Raw genomic sequence first — 10000 nt, 5'->3', positions numbered from 1 at the left:
CAGACAGTTCAGGGCCCCTACCAATCAAATGAAATCAATATCAACAAAATCCATCTTTGATTGTTTAATGCAGCTCAGAGATGCCATGAATGCATTTACACTGCATCAATAATGTCTGGAGATTAATGTGTTAAATATAAAACATACTGGATATAGAACTATAGAATGATGCTGTAAGTATAAAACTAATACCATCAGTAGATGTGGCGACAAGACTTAACCACTGAGTCATTGATTCACAGATTCATTCAAAACATGATTCATTCAGGAACGAAGAAAGTGACTTGCTGATTTCTAGCACACTTCTCTTACTAGTTATGCCATAGAAAGATGAAAAAAATAGTAGTTTACTAGTATTTGGTTTCGAATTTAACAACTGTCCTTACGAATGGCTTGCTGAATCATTGACTCTCTTGATTTGTGAGATTCAAAAACGCTGAATCATTCAGGAATCAAACATCACTGCTTTAATCAGAGAAGCAATAATTGGTTGAACAGAGCAAAACATTCCACAATGACAATATTTTGTCTAAAATGTACATCACTTCATATTAAATTAAACATAACATATTATATGTACTAAGTATAAAACAAATGAGTGGACATGGTGTTTCAAAATTGGACTGTCTGACCCAAAATTGGACAGATGGCCGCCCTACTTCTTTCTCAAGGCACATTCATTATAATTTTTTTATTTATTATATACCATTATATAAAGTAAAAAATCCTACTTCTTAGGGTACATTTCATAAAAAGCTTTTTCTGAAGTGACGTGGAAAGCATCAAGTCAAAGCCTTTCGGTTGCATACACAGATCGTATCCCAGACTGCACAAGCCGTTCTCATGCACTGGCTCAATTTCTGAAGAGGAAACTCAATCGATAATAAAGAAATAATAATGTGACGCGATGGTGGAAAGATGCTGTGTGTTCAGTACGCTACATTAATAAAGAGATGAGTTCTGGAGGCTCAGAACCAGAACCAGACTGGGACATCAGCAGATCTGAGAATGAGACGCTTACTTCGGGTCTGATGCGATCTCTTTACAGGCTCCCTCTGACCCCCAGCCGCAGTAGGGGTCCCTGGAGGCGATACAGGACCTGAGAGAGACACGCAGGAGGGTTAATCATGTAGAGCGGTCAGCGGTCGGTGCGAACAGGGCACATAGAGAGAAAGCATACGCACTTTTTACACTTTCCGTGGCGTTCGCAGCGGGACAGCGGGACTTTGACCACGCATGAGGAGAAGGCCACGAACAGAGAGTGACTCCGGCTGTCGATCTGCATGCTGATGATGCGCTTGTCCTCAACGCCGTCAATACTGCACCTGATCACATCAGATCAAGACCCAACACATCGGCTCACTCCAGAGATCACAACTACCAACACTGACTGTTACTGACCTGAATCATCAAACCAAGACGATCAGAACTAGAGGAAAATAACCTCCCTTTTGTCTTCTGTAGAGCTGCTTTACAGCTGAAACTGAATTTAGTATCACGACATTTGATGAATTTGACAACCGTTATTTTCCGATAAAAGCATCTTGTAAATGCATGTGTGTGAAATGAGTTTTCTATCAGTGAGGTCAAACACAGCCTGGTTCTGTGACGCGGCGGTCAGCACATACTCTATTAACCAGACTCTCTGTTTTAATCATTCAGGTCTGGAGTGTGAAGTACACACTCGTCCTGATGGACTACACACTTCTCTGGGTTGTAGACGCTCAGCTCCTCCAGAAACAGGCTGTCGTTCAGGAAGCCGCTCCGCATCTTGGCCAGGAACTTCAGCACAATTCCTCGCTCTGATCCCAGGAAAACCACGGTGTGGTTGTGATGAGGGCCGGCGGCGTTATCCACGGCTATACGAGTCAGACGATATCTGCCAGAGACACAACACAGTCTTAACTTCGTTCATGAACATTAGTTTTGAACAAAACTTGACTAGACAAAAAAACAGGACAGGTTGAGTAAATAAGATTAAAACTAAAGAGGACATTTGATCCAGGACTAAGAATTCCATTACAATTAAATTTCCATTGGCTTTCCGACTCGTCTCTCACTAAAGGAATTAAAGCGTAATCTGTCGAACGGCGTTCCAATTAGCAGCTCATCTCAGTGTTAATCAAATGTATGTATAATTTCCAAATCCATATGCAAATACATTTTCAGCCTTATTATAACTGGCAAGATGGAGATGAGAAGACAAATAAATTATACAGGTTTTTTCATCTTTCCAAATCTGTGGAGTCTTTGAAGCCGAGAGAAACGGATACAGCAAATGTGTTTTCAATAACTCTGTTTTAATGAACAAATGAACAAACACATCAGACTGAAACCAGACGTCTGGTTCTGCTACTACAGATGATTCTCCTATAATTCATTTAATTATAGCAAAACAGTCTTTCACAGTCTTCATAAGAAAGACACGAAATCTTTCCTTCAGGGTTGAGCTGAGATGAGGATTCATGAAAGATGGACTTGATTATTTATTTGCATGATGCATGTCTCAGACCTCGACTCGACTCACCGGACCATCGTCTTGAGGAACCACGGCCGATTGGCGATGGAAGGAACGGCTTCGTCCATCAGCGGGTGAAGCTTGATGAAGTTCAGCGTTTCATCCGGGAGCTCGTTGGACACTTTGTATTTCTCTCCGGAGGAAGCTCCTGCACAGACGCCTGGCCTGAAGACGACCGAGGAACATCAAACATCCGTGATATGAACATCTCAATGCTACAATCACAACAGCAAGCTTAAATCACTTTGATGAATTATGGTTCTCGCTCTGAACGACTGAGAGAGAAACACAGTGGAGGTGTGTGGGATGGATACCTGGGTCTGGGCACCTTCTCCTCTGGGACGGGGGTCCAGGTGGAATCGGGCGACTTCTGCTCTTTGAAACGTCCGGTGAAGGCCGCTGCGATCTCCTCCATGTCGTACGCACAGACGGCCGATCCCGGGATACTGCAACACACGCAGACACGCTTTCAGCAAAATAACAAAACTGTGAATCACTCCGAGCGGCACACAAGGATGAATTGTGACCGTATGAACTGTGAATCTCAGTGATGCAGAAGAGCCGTGGGTCACAAGCTCTGACCAACACACCCTCATTGTGTGTCGCATTCCCATCAACACGAGTTCATTCCCGGGAATCTGATATTTCCCAGCGGCCTGCTGGAGCTGGACTGCTCTGACCTGCTCATCTCTGTACCTGTTGTACGGCGTGGAGAAGGTGGCCATGACCACGTCTCGGCCGCTGATGTGGATGACGTCGGTGACGGCCTGCAGGATGTTGAAGTAGAAGTGTGAGTCTCCAGGGATGGAGCAGTTGAGCCGTGTCTTCAGGAAGGACGTCCACTGTTTCTCCAGCACTCGCTGAGATCCGCCACGGTCGTTCTTACACACACGAGCCACTCGTGGAAACACCACCTGATCAGACACACACGTTAAACACGTCTTACACACACGTCACACTCTCTAAACCCCAGAATCGCTTCAGGAGAATTAAACTGAGCCTGGATTCTTCTGGCTGGGTTGACAACACTGATTTCTTGATTTTAATTGAATCTCATTTTGATGAACCAATATCGATTCTTAAATCCAAAGGATAAATGTGTGCTTTTTACAACTGATGCGTGAACAAAACATTGTTTGTAGCTCCTGCCATCCAATAATCACAATAATCTTTGCTACTTTTGAAATGAAACAAAGTCTCAAATTCTGTCACTTATTCAAATCAATAAAAGTGTTTTTGTGGCTCTTTAATGTGTGCTGTCGGATCCAGTTGATACTGTATTGTATAGAAACAAATGTGAAGTGACATGTTCCTCCTGCTCACAGCGCTGTCATATATAGATGTTACTGTAACTGGAGTATGTTAGTGGAGTATGAGGGTAATTACAGTAATCTGGCAGGTCGGTCAGTACAGTAACTGGAGAGACTCATATTCACCGGAGACGCTCAGGCTATAATTACTCCTCACTGAATCTGCCTTCTTAAATCTCACGTCTTCTGTCTTTGAACTCACTACAATGAGCCTTTGTCATGCACTCACAACACTCACAGACCAGGAAGTCAATTCTGGACTATACAGGGCCCGTCGTTCAGAGAGCAGACAATGTTTGTGTTATTTTTAGTACCTGCGTCCTGACGGGCCGTGCCCTAGATCTCTTAAAAACCCTCACATATTTCTTACGCCCACTTCCTGTCACTTCCTGTCTGCTGCGCCGAAGCAGGAAAACACACTAGATGATTTTCCCATACCTTCCCCATGCTGTTGTACTCCATGGCGATTTCCCGAAAGAAGAAGTAGATGAACTCGCCGTAATCGATGGCCTGGACGAAATACGGCTCTGAAATCAACACGAGCGACTGTGAGCTCAAACATCAAAACATCTCAGCGTGTATTTGAATCCTAGTATAATGTGATGAAGACTGAAGAGCGATGAGACAGTCCTAGAGTCGACCGGATGATCATGACTGACGTGGTAAAATCAGCTCACCTTTCAGCCATTTGGAGTCGTGTTTGACCGTCCTGAGGGTCGCACTGTCGCCCAGACTGCGATAGATCACCGCATCGATCGCCAGGAAGTCTGTGACCGTGGCCGAGTACAGCTTCCCATCTACAGCAGAAGACAACAGCGTTATACACTTCAAAATTAATCCAACATCTATACAAACAAACAGACAGAAATAACCTCTCAAATACAAATACAACACTCGGTGATCCTTTTAAAAAATAAATAACAATTGAAGATTGGTTAGCAGATAAAGAAACAAATGGCACACACACACACACACACACACACACACACACACACACACACACACACACAGACACAAATTAAATAAAAAAATACACATAAAAAGACAGACTCGCTAGAGGAAATAGCCTATTGGTTTTAATTACAACTCAGGGGTTTGATAAAAATTTATATTTATTTTCATTTTCAATTATTTATATTTTATCCAGCAATTTATTATAATATCTAAATCTTTTAATATCTCTTGATATTTGATTTATTTATAACTCATTACATTTCCTGTTATAAACATGAAAAATAGTTGGTTGGTTGATAAGATCAACAAGCACAAATATTAGTTTTAAAATGTATATTTTTTAAATAGTACATTATCACAAATATGATCTATATCAAGACAGATACAGAAATAGTTTAAAAGATTAATCCTATACTGATATTAATTACAAACCATAAAAAATTATTGTAAATCTATTGATTATATTTTATCCACCAGGTTAATGCAATATCTAATTATGTAATATTAAATGAATGTATTTAAAATTAACCATATTCCTTTCTTCCTTTAACCTTTTCTGTAGGATTTTTACTTAGAAATTATAAGAAAATTGCACAAATAAATGGCAAGTAACACATTGATTCAAACGTGACATTTTGAAGTAGACATTTTATTTAAAATAACTTCATTTTTAATTTGTTAACATCATTTTTTGCTGTGTATAATGGTGTTATTTTATCTGCACGAGCTCTGGGAAGGCAGAACCTTCTCTGGCCTGCGACTGGAAGGTTTACGGCCGCTAATGGAGGAATGATTCATGTGGGTTTTCCATCTCCAGGGTTATTTTTGCTGCTTTATTTCGGGGCGGGACTCCCAGAGACTCTCTCTAACCACACCACAGTAGTTTCATGTGTTTCCAGAGCAGCCGCACATGAGCCGCTGCCAGCAAACGCTCTTCCAGAAACAAGGAGCGACTGTTGCTCCGGCCGTGTTCCTGCATTCTTCTGACGGACGCTGGTTATGAAAGTGTTTCAGACGTGATTGCGGTGTCTTACCGGCGAACAGGGCCACGTTGGCGTGTTTGGCATCGTACGGGCAGCGGGCCATACCGCTGATCTCATCGCTCACAGCGTCCAGACTGTCCATCTGCAGGAATGAGGGGAATGGTCAGAGGTCAGAGGTCAGAGGTCAAACCCACCCTAACCTCCAGCGTCTGAGACTTTCACACACATCGTGGTGTTATATTTAAAGCTCTGCCTCTCTGATGCCTGCCAAGACCAGCCGCTCACGCCAGCTGCTCATTTCGCTGGCTATTTCTATCGTGGAGAATCTAAAGAAGGGTCAATCAGGAGTCGAGAGCTCACATGTGACGTATCAGGAACCCAATTAACATTCCTCCGAAAATACACTGAAACAAACACGGATCAGGAATGTCAGGGTATTCCCGCTCCAAGGCACAACAGGGAGGAAGAACAAACCAGGAATTTTACCGATTAATAAAGTCTTGATACTCATCAATACTAGCAATTACACCACACAGTCTACAAGATCAGATGCCCGTCAAATATAGCATTTATTCTGTTCTTTAACGTCACATATTTACATCTTTCCCTTCTTTGAACAAAACCAATGCTAGAAAATGCTGGATTCATTATTATTCTTACAACAATAAAACTGTACAATGACAAACTCACTTATCAAACACAGAACTTTCACTAACAAAAATCAGACGCATGGAGCTGCACATGACAAAGATATATTTATTGCAGCCACAAATTGAGAATTCCTTCCTCCGACTCAATTCATTCCCTCGTTAGATTAGATCATGGCCACGCTGTTCTAATTCGTTCCCTTGTTTTGACCTAATTAAAATGAGACAAATTACTTCATAACTTAGCAATGAATTACCACAACAAAGGAATGAATTCTTAATTTGTGGGCGACTATTTATTATTGTCCCGCATGTCATGTATGCAGCTCCATATAATCCAGTGTCGCAACGCAAACAAATGAAAGATCTCTTGCATGAAGCTTCTTTGAAACAAACTGCATTGTATAAAGCACTATAGAAATAAATGTGACCATGTAACAATATAAATCGAAAACAATCATAATCAGTTACTGAACAGAGAGACTGCAGCAGTAAATTAACACCTTCATTATGAATGAAAGCTGGTTTAATCAACAGGTTTTTACAGTCACTAATCACTCTGGAAAAAATAAAAGCCATGAAATGTTGTTTAAGGCGATGCATAATGTATTATGCACTCGAAAGCTGATTTAATGCTCATTCACATCTGACCATTTTATTTTCTCTATAAGTGGTACTGGATCTTAACGCTGTGTTTGACACCATCAACCACAACATTCTACAAAACTATGTTGGTATTTGTGGAATTTTATGTCATGGTTCAAATCTTACTTATCTGACCATCAATAATTCATAGTAGTGAATGATGAGATATCATATCGATCACAAGTACAGTATGGTGTGCCACAAGGCTCAGTACTAGGACCGTTGCTTTTTACTCTTGGGAGATATCATCACAAATCATGGTGTTACCTTTCACTGTTATGTTGATGATAATATATGATAATGTTATGCAGCTCTATATTTTTTCGCGGCTCGGTGAAACATACCATTTCGCAAAACTAACAGAATGCATAGTTGATATAAAAAAACTAATTTCCTAATGCTAAATTCTGAAAAAAAAAACAGAGGTGTTAATTATAGGACCTAAAAACTCTGCTTGTAATAACCTAGAACACTGTCTAAGACTTGATGGTTGCTCTGTCAATTCTTCATCATCAGTTAGGAACCTAGGTGTGCTATTTGATCGCAATCTTTCCTTAGAAAGCCACGTTTCTAGCATTTGTAAAACTGCATTTTTCCATCTCAAAAATATATCTAAATTACGGCCTATGCTCTCAATGTCAAATGCAGAAATGTTAATCCATGCATTTATGACCTCAAGGTTAGATTATTGTAATGCTTTATTGGGTGGTTGTTCTGCACGCTTAGTAAACAAACTACAGCTAGTCCAAAATGCAGCAGCAAGAGTTCTTAGTGTTCTTAGAGTTTACTATTGTCCTCTAGCATTATTGACAAACTGTTTTTTTTGCTTAACAGTGTAAAAGTGCTTTGACATGACCAGTATTGTATAGAGCGCTATAGTTCTAAAGCTGACTTGAATTAAATGTATAACAGAATTGTAATTTGAATTTAAGAGAATAGATTTAAGATTAACTGAAATTCAATGAAATTGTAAAAAAGTTATTGAATGATAAAAGTAAAAAATATATAAACTTACTTTAACACATATGCTTAGTTTGCAGTTCATTGTAATTTTTTATGTAAAACACACAAACTTGCATTGTTTTTCCAAATGGACAAAATGGTAACACTGGTAACACAGACTACCGCGGAAGAACAAATTCAGAATGGGATGTTATCTCAGCCATGTGAGGAGCGCCTGCCATCTCTGAAATAGTTACGGCTGCTTCTGTTGTCAGTAATGCAGTGCGTCCCGCTCCGCCCGGCAACAGCTGATGTAATGGACACCAGCCATAAGTCCAGCAGCTCACGCTGGCATGAGGCGCTCGGAGCCGGGAGCGAGCGTGGCCGCAGATGGGCTCTCGGGAGGAGGCCACGGATCAGAGCATCCGTTCAGGAGAACATTTGTACACTGATGATTAATCTGGGATGACTTTGGCCCTCAAACAGATGCTCTTTTCAGAGCCGTCACACCAGGGATATGGAAAGCAGACGTGTGGTCTGAGTGGACACTACGCCGCCAGAACCGCGCCACTCGAGGGTTTCCAAAGGCCGAGGGTCCACGGGGGAAAATCTGTGAGCGGCTAGTGGAGCTTTTGGCAAACGTGCTTCAGCATCTCTCTCTGCTGGACCGTGCCAGTTATTAGACAGCAACAGCTTGCAGAATATCTCACAATTCTCTTCTGGTCATTCTGTGATTCACTGACTCATGATGGAGCCAAATTGAACAAAAACACTGAAGAAGCACAAAACACAGAGACTAAACCAGCCGCTCAATGTGAAAACAGCGTTTAGAGCCAACACCACCACAGCAAACAACCTGAAAACCAGCCTTTTTATTGTTTTCCATCACAAACACACTGGTGAACTTAAAACCAAAGTGTGTTGACTAACTAATCTAATTAAACCAGTTTACCAATCACACATGATCACACTAGCACAGGGATCCTGCATGATCCTATGAGCAATTGAACAGTGTAGGTAAAAGATGTTTTTAAAAGAAATGCATTATAAAATTGCGTTACTCCATACAAAGGTAACTAATTGCATTCTTCTCTTTTTTGTTACGTTTTGTCATTTGGCTGTGTTTGCTTGTTTGTTTTTTATTAACAGGTCGGAGGTCACCTTACCTTGTAGGTCCGACAGGACGGGTTGAAGGCGTTGGTTCCGCACACAAACAGAGAGTCGTGGCTCTGCTGCAGCAGGACCTTGATGAAGTTATGGCACTCGTCCTGGAACGAGACGAGAAACACGTCTGTGTGCAGCACAGTTAATCATCTCTGCTGAATCAAATCCAACACTCATTTCGTACTCATTTTGGCTACGGATTCCAAAAATAATGTCCGTTTTGCTGGAGAGACTTACACTTTCTCATTAAATATGATGCATTTCGCAGCATTTCTGTGTTTACAACCATCAGTGAGGTGAATTAGTCTTGTATTCTCCCTTAATCAGCAGAAAAACACCACAAGCACACTGTTCTTGTCTGAATCTGAGCCAGATTGCAATTATTTGTTAAATTTTCAGCCGTTTTTCACATGCATGATATGATCTTAGTGCTGCGTTCGACACCATAGATCATGACATACTCATAGATTGATTACAAAACTATACAGGTATTCAAGGGCAGGCTCTAAGATGGTTTAGATCCTACCTGTCCGATCACTACCATTTTGTTTATTTAAATGGGGAGTCATCTCATTTATCATCAGTAAAATATGGAGTGCCACAAGGATCCGTCCTAGCTCCCCTTCTATTTTCAATATACATGTTGCCCCTTGGTAATATTATTAGAAAATACGGGATTAGCTTCCACTGTTATGCTGATGATACTCAGCTATATATTTCAACGAGACCAGATGAAACTTCCCAATTATCTAAGCTAACAGAGTGTGTTAAAAATGTAAAAGATTGGATGACAAATAATTTTCTCCAATTAAATTCGGATAAGACAGAGATATTAAT

General features: G+C 40.9%; 2 protein-coding genes across 4 annotated transcripts in view; one reads left to right on the top strand and one right to left on the bottom strand.

Annotated features, from left to right (window-relative positions):
* The window catches only part of LOC132139432 (dmX-like protein 1), a 244292-nt gene that overhangs the window by 164518 nt on the left and 69774 nt on the right, over positions 1–10000 (top strand). The window lies entirely within an intron of this gene.
* Positions 1–10000, bottom strand: part of LOC132139414 (semaphorin-6A-like) — a 50583-nt gene that overhangs the window by 14081 nt on the left and 26502 nt on the right. For all 3 annotated transcript variants that reach the window (XM_059547758.1, XM_059547756.1, XM_059547757.1), the window contains exons 6-15: positions 9166–9267; positions 5817–5907; positions 4506–4625; positions 4267–4355; positions 3215–3432; positions 2833–2964; positions 2528–2683; positions 1706–1879; positions 1185–1325; positions 1022–1099 (exon numbers count right to left, since the gene is read on the bottom strand). In XM_059547758.1, coding sequence (XP_059403741.1) covers positions 1022–1099; positions 1185–1325; positions 1706–1879; positions 2528–2683; positions 2833–2964; positions 3215–3432; positions 4267–4355; positions 4506–4625; positions 5817–5907; positions 9166–9267 — 1301 coding nt within the window. The remainder of the gene's footprint in view (positions 1–1021; positions 1100–1184; positions 1326–1705; positions 1880–2527; positions 2684–2832; positions 2965–3214; positions 3433–4266; positions 4356–4505; positions 4626–5816; positions 5908–9165; positions 9268–10000) is intronic.

Source organism: Carassius carassius, unplaced genomic scaffold (assembly GCF_963082965.1).
Source record: "Carassius carassius unplaced genomic scaffold, fCarCar2.1 SCAFFOLD_70, whole genome shotgun sequence".
Lineage (NCBI taxonomy): Eukaryota > Metazoa > Chordata > Actinopteri > Cypriniformes > Cyprinidae > Carassius > Carassius carassius.
The sequence above is the reverse complement of the archived record's forward strand: the minus strand, read 5'-3'. Positions and strand labels throughout refer to the sequence as shown.